This window comes from Podarcis filfolensis (assembly GCF_964270895.1).
Source record: "Podarcis filfolensis genome assembly, chromosome: 11".
NCBI lineage: Eukaryota > Metazoa > Chordata > Lepidosauria > Squamata > Lacertidae > Podarcis > Podarcis filfolensis.
In genome coordinates this window covers 8,334,466-8,349,922 of record NC_139613.1, presented here as the reverse complement: position 1 = coordinate 8,349,922, position 15,457 = coordinate 8,334,466, and the positions used below count along the sequence as shown (strand labels likewise).

At 45.2% G+C, this 15,457-nt stretch overlaps 1 protein-coding gene and 1 long non-coding RNA gene across 4 annotated transcripts in view; both read left to right on the top strand.

Annotated features, from left to right (window-relative positions):
• The window catches only part of PSTPIP2 (proline-serine-threonine phosphatase interacting protein 2), a 61,558-nt gene extending 49,616 nt beyond the window's left edge, over positions 1 to 11,942 (top strand). For all 3 annotated transcript variants that reach the window (XM_083575822.1, XM_083575821.1, XM_083575823.1), the window contains exons 10-15: positions 2,809 to 2,907; positions 4,167 to 4,263; positions 5,548 to 5,626; positions 8,551 to 8,585; positions 10,478 to 10,540; positions 11,505 to 11,942. In XM_083575822.1, coding sequence (XP_083431948.1) covers positions 2,809 to 2,907; positions 4,167 to 4,263; positions 5,548 to 5,626; positions 8,551 to 8,585; positions 10,478 to 10,530 — 363 coding nt within the window. In that variant the 3' untranslated portion in view covers positions 10,531 to 10,540; positions 11,505 to 11,942. The remainder of the gene's footprint in view (positions 1 to 2,808; positions 2,908 to 4,166; positions 4,264 to 5,547; positions 5,627 to 8,550; positions 8,586 to 10,477; positions 10,541 to 11,504) is intronic.
• LOC310744794 lies at positions 7,197 to 8,292 on the top strand. Its single transcript, XR_014539747.1, has 3 exons — positions 7,197 to 7,373; positions 7,700 to 7,990; positions 8,031 to 8,292. It is a non-coding gene; the product is annotated as an uncharacterized lncRNA (long non-coding RNA).
• Positions 11,943 to 15,457: the final 3,515 nt, after the last annotated feature.

Here is a 15,457-nt window from a genome sequence, read left to right as displayed (position 1 = left end):
TTCTGAACACTTTATGTCAAAAAGAAACAGGGCGGAGGAATCCAGATTAGCTAGTAGCAGCCAAAAGACAGAAATAAGTGTGTGGAGGAAACTTCATCCCTCGCCTTTGAACGTTGTGTGTTTTGGATTGCCCTTTGGGTGTGTGTACATGTAACAAAACAGAGGATTGCCAATCACTTCCTCAAGCGGGTGAGGTTTCTTTGAAAAGCTGCAGGGAGGAGACCCACCCTGCCCCACGGAAAAGGGGGCAGCCCACAAGTAAAGTCAGAGTGTTGCAAGAAAACCATTTGCTGGGCAGGGATTGCTTTTTAGATGCCCTCGAGTTCTCGAAAGCATCTCGAATATCTGCATTCTTTCTTGGGGAACCGGAAATAGTGTTAAGATTATTGCATTTAAATTATACACATGGAAATGGATATACTGTGCATGGAATTCCCTTCCTTCTTCAGAGCATAGCTGTCAACGTTTCCCATTTTTTAAGGGAAATTCCCTTATTCCGAATAGGATTCCTCACAAGAAAAGGAAAAAGTTGACAGCTGTGCTTCAGAGATGCAGGCAGGATTTAGAACAAAATGTTTTCAAGAATGGGGCTCTTTTCAGATATTTAGGTGCATGCAGCACTGGCCTGGGCTGATGGGAGTTGTAGTTCAATAACAGGGTGCCAGGCTGAGGTAGACTGTCACAGCATGATTTTTTTGTGGGGAGAGTGTTATGTACTTTTATTTAGAATGCCTGACCAGAGCCCCCAGTTTCTCATGTTCAGACTCTGTTCTGGCTTTTCAGTCAGCTTGAGCGTATGAAAAAGAACTGGATTTCAAGAGTATAAATTGATGGCTCGCTTTGCCAGTTCTAATCAGATTGAAAACCCGGCAGCGGTTTTATAGAGCGTAGGACTTACTGTGCTTGACTAAGATCCGGGAGACCAAGGTTATGTAACTTTTTTATTTTATTTGTATGCGTCTTTCTACAGTTCAAACCATGCACAAGGCAGCTTACATCATGGAAGAAGACCTAAATAATAATAATAATAATAATAATAATAATAATAATAATAATAATTTATTTATACCCCACCCATCTGGCTGGGTTTCCCCAGCCACCTTGGGCGGCTTCCAACAGAACACTAAAATACAATAATCTATTACACATTAAAAGCTTCCCTAAACAGGGCTGCCTTCAGATGTCTTCTAAAAGTTTGGTAGTTATTTTTCTCTTTGACATCTGGAGGGAGGGCATTCCACAGGTGGGGTGCCACTCCCAAGAAGGCCCTCTGCCTGGTTCCCTGTAACTTGGCTTCTCGTAGTGAGGGAGCCGCCAGAAGGCCCTCGGAGCTGGACCTCAGTGTCTGGGTAGAATGATGGGGGTGGAGACGCTCCTTCAGATATACTGGACCGAGGCCGTTTAGGGCTTTAAAGGTCAGCACCAACACTTTGAATTGTGCTCAGAAACGTCAGTGTACAACCTGTATTGTCAGTGTACAACCTGTGTACAATGAAATTAACCAAGCCTCCCTCCCGCCCCACACAAACACTCAATCTCATTGCACTCTGTGTGCTTGTCGCACGACACACCGACCCCAAAATTCAGTTGCACTATATTATTTTCCGTTCAGCAGCCTAACAGCCCATGGATAGAAACTGTTTCTTAGCCTGTTGGTACGAGTGATTATACTTCTATATCTCCTGCCCGAGGGTGGAAGATTAAAGAGGTGCTGGCCAGGGTGTGAATCGTCCCTGAGAATTTTTCTCGCTTTCCTAAGGCATCGATCCCTTGCGATGTCATCTAGCGGGCTCAAGGGACAGCCCATGATATCATGTGCTGTGTTCACCACCCTCTGTAAAGACTTTCTGTCCGTGGCTGTCAGGCCAGCATACCACACTGTAATACAATATGAGAGGACACTTTCTATTGTGGACTGGTAGAAGGAGGTCATCAATTGTTGTTTAACATTGTTCTTTCGCAAGACCCTGATTGCAACGTAACAAAAGTAGTAAATAGACCATCACAAAATACACAGCCAAACTGAACAATTTCCACATCTAAAATAAATATTTTAAAAAATGACATCAAAAGCCCAAAACAACACCCCAGTCCAAGAGTCTTAGCTTTTGTAGCTGGAGTCAGTCCGGGCCCTTGCGGGACAGAAATGTAAGGAAGAATGTTATATCTGTAATGATCTGGTAAAAGAGAATCCTAACAATGGCTGTGTGTGGGTGTTGAGGAACACTCTTAAAAACAATGACAGGTGGAGTGTGTTGCTTATGTCACAGTGCATTTTTCAAAGAGTTTTAGTTATTTTGACAAATAATAAACAAACAGGCGGTGTGGGTGGAGCCTGTTCAGAATCTGGAATTGATACTTCATTGCCTTCTTATGGCTATCTCTGAGAACACAATTTTATTGGTTGCATCAGTTAAATGCTGTCTTGCAATTCCTCCCCCCCTTGCACTAGTGAGTAACGTGTTGCACAGCAACTTTTGCACGGGGACCTTGATGCCCCAGGGGAGATGAACATCACAAGCTGCACCTTCCCAGACATTTGCACAATTTTGGGATTGCTTTTGAAAAGTTAGATTGACAACTTGCTGCCATTTCTCAAGTCCGGTGCTGATTGCTTCATTTGCTGATGTTTTTTAAAGGTGGGGTTTCTTTGGTGGGGGTTTAGTTTCCTAATTATTATCTGTGCTTAAGGTTATAATTACTCCCAACGAAGGGGGAAAGACCAAAGCAAGCTTCTTTCCAAAAGAATTAGATACTGATATTTTGCCTCTACATTCAGCCTTGTCCTCCGCCTCTCTCCCCCTGCAGTTCTTTGAGAGCCAAGAGACCGAAAGGATAAACTATTTCCGGAATGCTCTGTGGCTCCACGTCAACCAGCTCTCTCAGGAATGTGTCAAGAACGACGAGGTAAGTAGAGGACCGCATTGTCTGCATTCTCCAGGACAGGGGCTGGAGACAAAGAACTGCTCCCATCGGCCCTGGCCAGCATGAACAATGGTCAGGGTCGATGGGGCCTGCAGTCCTTCAGTATCTGAGGGACCACTTAACTCTGGAGATCACAAACGTACATCTCCTGCTTCCTGTTTGCTGTGACCCTCACTGTTCAGTGCCAATAAGTTTGGCTTTTTAATGGATGGAGACAGAGGCGTTGGTGGGAAGTAGAACCCTATGGACAGGCAGGGACTGAGAGAACCAGAATTTGCCCCCGATGATTTTGTTCCCTCTCAGAAAGATAATTTGACCTCTTGTGACATAACAGAAGAGAAGCCACTTTCAAAGATGAGGTGGTTTGCCCTCTTTCTTCCCGAGCCCTTGTCAGAATATATCTTTGGAGCCACTGGGATTATTATTATTATTATTATTATTATTATTATTATTATTATTATTTATTACTTATACCCTGCCCATCTGGCCAGGCCTCCCCAGCTACTCTGGGCGGCTTCCAACAGGATATTAAAAAACGATAAAACAACAAACGTTAAAAACTTCCTTAGCAGGGCTGCCTTCAAATGTCTTCTAAAAGTCAGATAGTTGTTTATTTCCTTCACATCTGATGGGAGGGCGTTCCACAGGGCAGGCGCCACTACTGAGAAGGCCCTCTGCCTGGTTCCCTGTAACCTCACTTCTTGCAGTGAGGGAACCGCCAGAAGGCCCTTGGAGCTGGACCTCGGTGTCCGGGCTGAATGATGGGGGTGGAGACGCACCTTTAGGTATACTGGACCGAGGCTGTTTAGGGCTTTAAAGGTCAGCACCAACACTTTGAATTGGGCTCAGAAACGTACTGGGAGCCAATGCAGATCTCTCAGGACCGGTGTTATGTGGTCCCGGCGGCCACTCCCAGTCACCAGTCTAGCTGCCACATTCTGGATTAATTGCAGTTTCCGGGTCACCTTCAAAGGTAGCCCCACGTAGAGCGCATTGCAGTAGTCCAAGTGGGAGATAACCAGAGCATGCACCACTCTGGCAAGACAGTCCGCGGGCAGGTAGGGTCTCAGCCTGCATACCAGATGGAGCTGATAAACAGCTGCCCTGGACACAGAATCGACCTGCGCCTTCATGGACAGCTATGAATCCAAAATGACTCCCAGGCTGCGCACCTGGTCCTTCAGGAGCACAGTTACCCCATTCAGGACCAGGGATGATCCCTGCTGTTTTGCACCTTGCAGAACTACGAGGAGATACGCAAGAGCCTTGAGCAGTGCAGCATCGAGAAGGACATCGAGTTTTTTGTGAATGCCCGAAAAACAGGCACCGTCCCACCAAGTAAGTGGACCCATCTCAGATTCTGGAAGCGCACAGAACATCACAGCAGTGGGTGAACCATGTCCCTTTTTGGTATCCGTTTTTTCTGTAAAGAGAGAGAGGGGGAATGTCACTATGTGTGGGTCAAAAAGTTGCATACTGGGGTACGACTCTTTCTTGACTGGGAAGTCGAGGAGGAGGTCACAGCGGCTGTGGTAAAGTGGTCGCAATACTTCGGGTACACAATAACCATGAAGCAGTGGGGAAACCTGTGGAAAATAAACTGGAAATTTACAGTTTGTTATGCTTTGAAAGAGAATTTACTTAAAATGTGGTATCTAACTCCCTGGAAACATTCAAAGATGTACAAAAGCATCTCAAGTAATTGTTGGAGGTGTAAAGAAAAGCCAGGTGCTTTATTCCACATGTGGTGGCAGTGTAAAGAAATTAAGGTCTTTTGGGAGGACATCCGTATAGAATTTGAAAAAATGCTTAAAATATCCTTTAAGAGAAAACCAGAAACTTTCCTTTTGGGAATCACAGATTCGGATATTCCCCAAAAGGTAAGAGAGATCTTTTTATATGCCATGGTCGCAGCAAGAGTTCTCATTGCGGCAGACTGGAAGAGTGACAAAGTTCTGTCAAGATTAGAATGGATTCAAAAATTGGTGGAATGTGCGGAACTAGATAGTATGTCAGAAAAAAACCAAAAACCAAACCAAAGCAGGCATTTATTTCAAAATGGAAAGTCTTTAAAATCTATTTGAAAAATAATAATTGTAGTTTAAGGTCATTTGCAGCATTCGAATAATTTCAGTAGTAGTTTCGAGAATGATGTAAAGTCTAAGAATGGATTAAATATTATTAAATTATATAAAAAAGCTTGTTATGTAACGGCAGTGAACAAATAATGAGAATTTGAAGAAAGGAATAGACAGAAAGTCTGGCCGATAGAAAAAGACCATTTTTATTTTAAGGTTTAGAGACTACTACTTTATGTATCAATTTTTTTCTTTGTTGTTTTGTGGTGATGGATATTTGCTTTCTTTTTCTGTATGGTGTGTTAAATTGAATGATAACAATAAAAATACGTTTTTTCAAAAAAAGTTGCACTCAGGGTGGGGGAAGGGTTCTGTCTGGGTCTTCCTCTCAGTATGTTCTACTCCCCAGCTGTAACAATTGTAGTGGCTTTCCTGTCCAAAATTTGGCCAAGAAGCAAGTGGCTTTTGCCGGTGGTTCTGCAGCCTGTTTTACAAAACGATGACTGCTTTGCAATCTGCCTGCTCTCCCTTCCTCTCTCTGCAGATCCAGTGGTCTACGAAAACTATTACAACACTCAGAAGAATGCAGCACCAGGGAGAAATCAAGCCCCCGCCCCCGGGAGGTAAGGATAAAGGAGGGAATCGCAAGTTAACTAATTGATTAAGTTGCATCAGGGGATGCCAATGTGGCAGCAGTCATCGCAGTCATTTTGGTGGTGTGCTGCCTTTGCGCAAATGGAGCAACTTGCAGCTGAGAAAACAGGAACACATCTCAAAACCAACTGTCCTAAGAACAGTTTCATAACAGTGCATAAAACAGCAGCTTAATAGCTAATGTAGGGTAAAGGTAAAGGGACCCCTGACCATTAGGTCCAGTCATGACCGACTCTGGGGTTGCGGCGCTCATCTCGCTCTATTGGCCGAAGGAGCCGGCGTACAGCTTCCGGGTCATGTGGCCTGCATGACTAAGCCGCTTCTGGCAAACCAGAGCAGCGCACGGAAATGCCGTTTACCTTCCCGCCAGAGCAGTACCTATTTATTTACTTGCACTTTAACGTGCTTTCGAACTGCTAGGTTGGCAGTACAGGGACCGAGCAACGGGAGCTCACCCCGTCGTGGGGATTCGAACCGCCAACCTTCTGATTGGCAAGTCCTAGGCTCTGTGGTTTAACCCACAGCGCCACCCGTGTCCCAATAGGTAAAGTAGCAACATGCAAAAAAACCAAACAAACCTTCAACCTTTCAGTAGTATAAATATAAGATGGTATTAATGGCATTGCACCTCCTGGCATTAATAATAATAATAATAGTAATAATAATAATAATAATTTATTATTTGTACCCTGCCCACCTGGCTGGGTTTCCCAAGCCACTGTGGGCGGCTTGCAACAAAGATTTAAAATACATGTAAATGTCACACATTTAAAACTTCCCTAAACAGGGCTGCCGTCAGATGTCTTCTAAGTGTCAGGAAGTTGTTTATCTCTTTGGCATCTGGCGGGAGGGTGTTCCACAGGGTGGGCGCCACTACCGAGAAGGCCCTCTGCCTGGTTCCCTGTAGCTTTGCTTCCCACAGTGAGGGAACCACCAGAAGGCCCTCGGAGCTGGATCTCTGTGTCTGGGCAGAACGATGGCGGCAGAGATGCTCCTTCACGTATACTGGAGCTTCACGGTTTCACTAGAGCAGACTGACTGTTACTGGGTTAACACGCAGGTGTGATTATGGATCAATTTTATAGTTGAAGGCTTTTTGACATATGAGTGGAATAACACCACCACCACCACCACCAACCCTAAAAGTTGAATTCTATTAAATATTTTAATAAATCTCTAGGTTAGATTACTGCAACACATATGTAGGGCTGCCTCTGAAGATGGTTCGGAAACTTCAGCTGGTGCAGAATTCAGTGGCCAGGTTGCTCACCAGAGCAAGACAGTTTGAGCATATTATACCGATTGTGGCTTGACTGCACTGGCTGCCAATTAGCTTCTGGGCCCAATTCAAAGTGCTGGTTTTGACCTATAAAAACTTAGACAGCTCAGGACCTCAATACCTCAAGGACTGCCTCTGAACCAACCCAGACCCTGCAATCATCACCCAAAGCCTTTTCTGCAGTGGCTCCCCATCTGTGGAACGCTCTCTCCAGGGAGGCTCACTTGCTACCTTCAGTGAATATATTTAGGCGCCAGCCCCCAGCAAGTAGGACTCAGCCACTTGATGGAACATGATGACGTCATCCAGGTTGTCAAGAAATAATCCTTGTCGCTGGCCCCTCTCCCTGCTCCGCTCTGCAGTATTTTCAAAGCGACTCAGCCGAAAACTGTCTAAAAGCCATAAAGAAGAAGAAAAGCCTCTGTCTGTAATGGGAGGTGAAATATACTCAGAGTCGCAAAGTGATTTCATGCTCTTTATTCAGCTCATAGTGGTGAGGAGGAATGAATGAATGTCCCCTCAAAGTATCTGCTTTATATACATTATTTACTGCACATGATTGGCTAATTCCGGAATTCTACTGTAAGCCAATCAGGTTGTGGATTCACTTTTATCTGGAGCATGATTGGGTGGTTCCTGCTAACCAATCATACTGCTGCATTGTTCTAGGACCAATCAGACTGCTGCATTCTGAATCCTATTGTTCTAGGACCAATCAGACTGCTGCAGTTTGGATCCTATTCAACTCAGTACATAACAGGAGGTTTTTCCTTCAGCTCCTCATAAGCTTCCATGAAGCTTCCACGGAGGATAAGAGACTACTGTGGAACTTCTTGCAGGTTAGGGACATGGAGAAGAGAGTTTATTGTCTTACACACTGACATGCTTAAGGGGGCCCCTTTCAATAGCATGGTCTTGGGTGCCTTTAAGATGCTCGGAACAGGTTTGGTTGTGACTTGACAGCTGCCCAGAAAAGTGGCCTTGGATTCATGAGCCGAAAAACACAGGAAAAGAACCATCCATCCTTCTCCTATTCTTCCTCCCTTCCTCCCATGTGTGTTGGTTCACGAGCAGAACAAACACCCCTGTTCAAGAATCTGCACTTCCAGTTGGACAAAAATGATTCCAGGCAACGCAAAGATTTGTTTACAGGTGGATCGCTTCGTCACATTCACAGAGTGCCCCATGGAAGTTCATTTCCACTCATTTCTGGCTAAGAGGGGTGGTGTTGATAATTTCCATTGGGGTTAACAGAAACGAGGCCATCTCCTCCCTCTCCCGTATCACCTGTTTGGCAAGATGGCAACCAAGAAACAGAGCACCTGCTGCTCCTGCAGCTCTGCTCGAGAAATTTACTCCAGAGTCCAGGCCCATCAGAAGCCATTTGTCCTTCAGTTTAGGGGCCAGGCGAAAACTTCCCTCTTCTCCCAGGCTTTTGGCTAATTAAATAATCTATGGCCTTTTTAAACTGTGTATGTGTGTGTGTGGTATTGTTTGGTTTGTTACTGTGTTATGTATTTTTATACCACAAACCTCTCTGTGATCCTAAAATGAAGGGCTGTATAAAAATTCAACAAAAGAAAAAATAAATGAATTTTTCTTCTCTCTCGGCAGGAGGCCAAAGCTACCTATTCCTTCCAGCGGGCCATGTAAGCAACCATAAGTTTTCTTCTAAACCAGCTGCATTTTTTTGAGAATTTTGCTGCTGCTGCTTTTTATGTTGGGGGGGGGGAGCCAACACAGATCCCCACCATCTTGCTCTGCCCTGAAACTCTGGGAATTCCTGTAGTATGACGGTGCTGTAAATTCTCTGGTCACCTCCAGACTATCAGCATTTTCTGGGAGAGATTGACGTGCATACCAGAAAATATAGGTTTGCTCGCACACTTTAATCTGTCACCCACGTGCAACAAACCCGCTTTTTTAAGGTTAAGAAATTGATGGGGAGATTCACTGAAAAAATGTGAGATGAGCTAATGTTTACTGGGAGGATGTGATGCAAGCAAGCCAGGATGAATTCAGGACGAATGCTGTTTTTTCGTATAACCTCCCTGCAAGAAAATCCCAACAAATGCTCAGTAATGACCGGACGGAGCAGAACCCAGTGATTCCCAAAGTTTTTGGAGCCACCACTTTCTTGCTTCCATAAACTCATCTCCGATTCCCTCTACCCAACCCTATAAAAAGCACTGCATAAAATAATGGTTTGCCCAGCACACTGAAATATACTCGGAGTCGAGGGTGGATTTCATGCTCTTTATTCAGCTCATAGTAGTGAGGAATGCCAGTTCCCCCGAAATGTATGCTTTATATACATTATTTACACAATGGGCCCCATGTGATTGGCTAATTCCGGGATTCACCTGTAGGCCAATCAGGTTGCGGATTCACTTCCACCTGGAGCTGGATTGGGTGGCTCCTGCGGACCAATCAGACTGCTGCATTCTGAATCCTATTGCTCTAAGACCAATCAGACTGCTGCATTCTGAATCCTATTGTTCTAGGACCAATAAGACTGCTGCATTTTGGATCTTATTCAACTCAGTACATAACACCACTAAGGAAGAGAACCATGCTGCAAAATTCAAAACAATTGCACATTCGTTCAAAATCCAATTGAAACAATTTAGTTTAACGGATTCAACAAGGGTGATGAATTTGATCCAGTGATACAAAGACTGATGTTCAGTTATACCTCCCGCACCCGGTTACCCCCTTGTCTCTTAGCGTGTGCCCCCCCCCATAATTGTCCTGTTTCGGGAACCGCTGGCCTAACCTCTGCGTACGCCGGGCTTGTCCAAAGTCCGTTTCGGGGGCCTAATATCTGGCCCGCTGGTTTATTTAATCCGGCCCCGTGGCAGTATATGTCATGGGGTAAAATCTTTTAAAAAGTTCGGCAACTTCAATCCTAAAAAAAGCTCAACAACAAAAAGCTCAAGCGACTTCATCAAATTTGGCCCTCTTTGAAAAAAGTTACGGGACAAGGGTAACTGTGACTTTAAAGAAGAATGGGAACCCTTTACAAAGTATTTAAGACGCAACAAAGCGAACTGGACTCCTTGGCTGGTCTTGAATAAACATTCACAAACTTTTTATTGATAATTATTACTTAAATAGTTTGAGGATCTATACAACTGTGTAACACGCAGAAAGCAGCATTTTTAGAGAAATCAAAGACTGGAACTGAGGGAAGTCGGGGGGTGGGTGGGTTCTGTGGGGGGAGGGAGGGGGAGGGAGGAGAAAAGGGGAAAAATAAGGATGATACGTTTCTGGATAATATGTTTTGTTTTAATTTTGAATAAAAAAGTAATTAAAAAGAAAGAAAGAAAGAAAAAAGTTTGGGCACCCCGGCGCAAGCAAAGCAAGACGCATGCTCAATAAACAGGTCCCTTTGCTAGAGGTCAGGAAATTCCCTTCTCAGGACCGCATTTGTGGGATGCCCTAGTTGAGTTGGGGATTCCTGTCAGTTGCGCCGTCTTGTCACGCACGTGCCCTTTCTATCTTTCACAATGCTAATTAATTGTTCATCTGCTTCTTACAGTAGACCCTGAATACTCTACGGTGGATGGATACAGTTTAATACATCACCACTAGCCCAGAGAGTGTAAGTTTGCTCATTCCAAAAGGGACTCGATGAGGGTGGGATGCAGCAACGCCAGGACTAGATTTCGTTCCATCATTCACGGCTTATTTTATTACAGTGGTACCTCGGGTTAAGTACTTAATTTGTTCTGGAGGTCCGTTCTTAACCTGAAACTGTTCTTAACCTGAAGCACCATTTTAGCTAATGGGGCCTCCTGCTGCCACCGCGCCGCCGGACCACGATTTCTGTTCTCATCCTGAAGCAAAGTTCTTAACCTGAAGCACTATTTCTGGGTTAGCGGAGTCTGTAACATGAAGCGTATGTAACCTGAAGCATATGTAACCTGAGGTACCACTGTATTTATTAAATTTCTTTACCACCCTTCACCCAAGGGTCACAGAGCGGTTTACAAAATAAAAACGCTTTCAGTTATCTGTATTACACTTTCTTTGGGGTTTTCAACCCTCAGAATCAGGTCATCCACAAATGCTTTGATCTTATATTCCTTTTTCCCTAATGAGATACCTTTTATTTTATTATCATTTCTTACGGCATCCATCAATAATTCCAGTACCATAATAAATAGTAGTGGTGACAAGGGGCAACCTTGTCTTGTCCCCCTCTTCATACAAAATTATTCTGTTATTTCGTTATTGAAAATAAGTTTGTTTTTTTGTTTCCTATATATTGCCTCTATAGTTTTAATATAATCTTCCCTCAGTTTCATTGAGCCAAATGGGGAGGGCTGGCGGGCCAAATTTGTCCCTTCGGTCGGCGGTTCCCAACCCCTGTAAGAAACCCTCCAGCTTGGTCCCAAAATGAATTAGAAGTCAATTCATTCAGCACAGAATTGATTCCCAGCAACCTCCAGGATGTGGACTCTGCCATTCTGCACTTGCTAAAGCTTGCAGGAGCCTGACCGGCTCAGAAATTTCTTTCAGTTTAGATGCACTCCGCTCACTTTCTATATCCTTCTTTTCTCCAGATCTTGAAGCCGTTCTGCCCAGCTGCCCCTCCTCGAGGAAAGCAAGTGAGAAAATAACAGTTTATTAAAAGCTGTGGCTTGCTCTCCACTCTCCCATCCCTGAAGACTTGTGTTTTCGGCTGGACTGTTTAAAAGCAAGGTCTCCCGAGGAGATTATTTCATTCACAACAGAGGATGTGTGCCAGCGTCAGAAAAGACCTCTGGCTTTTCACACAACAAATCCGAAAGACTTTTCATTTGAGGGAGTGGGGGATACCCTTAAGTGCTCAGCAGTTGATGTGGCGTCATGTCTCAACCGTTGGGTTTGGGTGTGCGACTCCTGAATTCAGATCCTCATCTAATAGTGAAAATACATAAGTGGATGACCTTGGGCACATTGCTGGCTATCTCCTGACCTACCTCACAGGGTTGTTGTGAGGGTAAAATGAGATAATCCCATTACGTTGTCCTGAACTCTTTTCAGGAACAGTGAGATGCTAATATGATGGCTAGTTTTGCTAGGATTGAAAAAGGCAGGGTGGAATGGAAGAGAGGGAGATAGCGTTGATTTTTCTTTTTCTTTTTAAAGCATCAATCTGAGTCTAGTGAGGTCCAGAACTGAAGGACTCTAAACGATTCAATCATTTAAATGATTCCATCTTTCGATGGCTGTAAGTCAAAATCAGATAAGGACACTAACGTCTGGGGTTCTTCATATTCTCCACTGCTGCGTGTACTCTGGTGGTGCAGAACGCAGCTTTCCGAGAATAATAATAATATAATAATAATAATAAAATTTATTTATACCCCGCCCGCCCTGGCCAGAGCCGGGCTCAGGTCAGCTAACACCAATAAAATCACAGTAAAAACACAATAGGGGGAAAAGAGAGGGGAAAAACAAAACCAATTTAAAATACAGGTTAAAATGCAATTTAAAATGCAATCTCATTTTAAAATAGCCGATAAATCAAGACCATAAGGGGGAGGGAAACATAAGGGTCAGACTGAGTCAAACCAAAGGCCAGGCGGAACAGCTCCGTCTTGCAGGCCCTGCGACTTAGTGTTAACACTTCCCTTGGCGTTGTGGAATGAGGAAGCAAGGGTTATGTGTGTTGTCTGGGCAGTTTGCATTAGCTCTCTGCCTGACCTCTGTGGTCAATTTCCACAACTGGATTTCAGCAGGTCTGGGAAAAGGGCTTTCCCTAGGATGTTTCTCAACTTAGGTCCAAACTGAAGGTCTTGGATACAGTGTTCTTAACCTGAAGCACCACTTTAGCTAATGGGGCCTCCTACTGCCGCCGCGCTGCCGGAGCATGATTTCTGTTCTCATCCTGAAGCAAAGTTCTTAACCTGAGGTACTATTTCTGGGGTAGCAGAGTCTGTAACCTGAAGCATCTGTAACCTGAAGCGTATGTAATCCGAGGTACCACTGTATATGCCTAAATCTCTCTGCGTTGTGGGATATCTTGTGGTCCCACACACTGGCCAGGCAGGGAATGCCTTCTCAGGAATGAAAGTCACTCCCTAAGACAGTTAGATGGTGCCTTGTTGGCCTCCTTCCAGCAGCTCCTGCAGCCAAGCTGGTGCCAAACGTATTGCTCTGCTCAGGGAGGCCGAGAGGAGGGTCTTGTCATCTGGGGAGGTCAAGGAACCCCATAAGCACTGCCCAGGCTTGTGCCCCAGAGAGGTCACTTTAGTGGTGCAAGCACAGCAAACTGAGCATAAGATGGAAGGGCTTAAAACATTAACACTTTAGCACCCCTAATTTGGGTTACCAGATGTCCCGGGATTTGCAAATCTGTCCCCGGACAAATTCCGTCCCCGGAATGTCCCCAGATTTGCAAATCTGTCCCTGGGAAACGTGGCCACGGCAGCCTCAGCAGCCCGGAGCCAGCCTGTTAGCGCAGTTGGCTCTGGCTGGCTTCAGGAGCTGTTTGCTGCCGTGGCGCCCGCCATTTTTCCAGCGCCACAGCAGCAAGCAGCTCCTGAAGCCAGCCAGAGCCAACAGCGCTAACAGGCTGGCCCCTCCTGGGCAATGGCCGCCCGCCCGTGACTCCTGAGCCTCCCCTGATCTGCCAAAACAAAGGGGGAAGGAGACCGGGGAAGGCTCGGGAGTTATGGGTGGGTGGCGTGCCGTTGCCCAGTTTTTAAAAAGCTCTGCCCATTTATGTTTCACAGGGTGCGAAAGAAGGGCTTTGCACCTTTATACAATATGCATGTGTGCTTGAGCCCAGGGTCTTTTGCCTCAGCCATCCCCCCTACTGACTCCCTGTTGCTACTCAGCTTAAAAAAAGAAGTGTCCCCGGATTGCATCTTAAAAAGTAGAGACATCACCTTGCCAACAAAGGTCTGTATAGTCAAAGTTATGGTTTTCCTAGTAGTGATGTATGGAAGTGAGAGCTGGACCATAAAGAAGGCTGATCGCCGAAGAATTGATGCTTTTGAATTATGGTGCTGGAGGAGACTCTTGAGAGTCCCATGGACTGCAAGAAGATCAAGCCTATCCATTCTGAAGGAAATCAGCCCTGAGTGCTCACTGGAAGGACATATCCTGAAGCTGAGGCTCCAATACTTTGGCCACCTCATGAGAAGAGAAGACTCCCTGGAAAAGACCCTGATGTTGGGAAAGATGGAGGGCACAAGGAGAAGGGGATGACAGATGACGAGATGGTTGGATAGTGTTCTCGAAGCTACCAGCATGTGTCTGACCAAATTGCAGAGAGGCAGTGGAAGACAGGACTGCTTGGCGTGCTCTGGTCCATGGGGTCACAAAGAGTCGGACACGACTAAACGACTAAACAACAACAAACCATACCCTAACTTCCCTGTTGGGTTTCTAGAGGGACCACCAAATCCACAGCTTTGGATTTGGGACAGCAAGCAAAATCAGACTCACTTTCTGTTTGCGGTTCCCAGTTACAGCACCAGTTACCAGCCCTGTTGTTCTCTTGCCAGTGACGTCACCTCCAGCCTGGGGAGAGGAGAGATCTGCCCGCTTCATCTTAGGGGGCTGCCATACACTCAGTCAGACCATTGGTCCAGCTAGCTCAGTTTTGGACAGGAGATGCTCTCAAACCTCCTTGGAGATCTTGGGGTGTTGAACTATTGCAGGCTTCCTCAACCTTGACCCTGCAGATGTTTTTGGCCTACAACTCCCATGACCCCTAGCTAGCAGGACCAGTGGTCAGGGATGATGGGAACTGTAGTCTCAAAACATCTGGAGGGCTGAGGTTGAGGAAGCCTGAACTATTGGAACCTGCTGTATGCAAAACCTCCCCTTCTAGAAGCTCTCTGGCTATTTGGTTTCTATGAAACAGTATGGCCCAACCTTAACATAACAGAGTAGACACTCAATAAACCTGGCTGGGGTATTCAAGTCAATAGAGACTGGTCTGACCACTTTTGCAGTTCCTTTTTCTGCTTGCAGAAATCCAGCTTAGAGGAGACCCCAAATTCCATTTAATCCAACCCCAAATTTATTACAGAAAGTAAAAGAGATGAAAGGAATGGATTTCCCAGAATTGGCTTCTCTCGGTTGATTCCCCACCTCCACCCCTTTAATTATTTGATTTCTTTAATATGGCTGAAGGAAAGAGTTACTGATTTATTTCCCAGCTACAAGGGCTGGTGATTAATAAAATGTTGATTAAAAAAAACCCACACCAAGCTGTGAGACTTTGGTTAATTGAAATACTTTGCTGTGTTGAAATTGCTTCACATAAGAGATTGGGTGAGTATTAATAGCCTGTGAGTTCCTGGCTGTGGAAGGAATGGGAATGTCTGGAAATTTCCGCCCTCTGGGCCTAAGGAGTCCTACTGTACCTAATGGGTGGCTGAAGAATATGTCAGGTATATGTCAGCAATTTAAAAACCCACCGGTATCAGTGAAGTTAACTCTTTATTCAAAACAACCCAAACAGCACAGACCCTAGTGATCACAGCAACTCTTCCCAAGTAGGTCTTGCAGCTGCGAG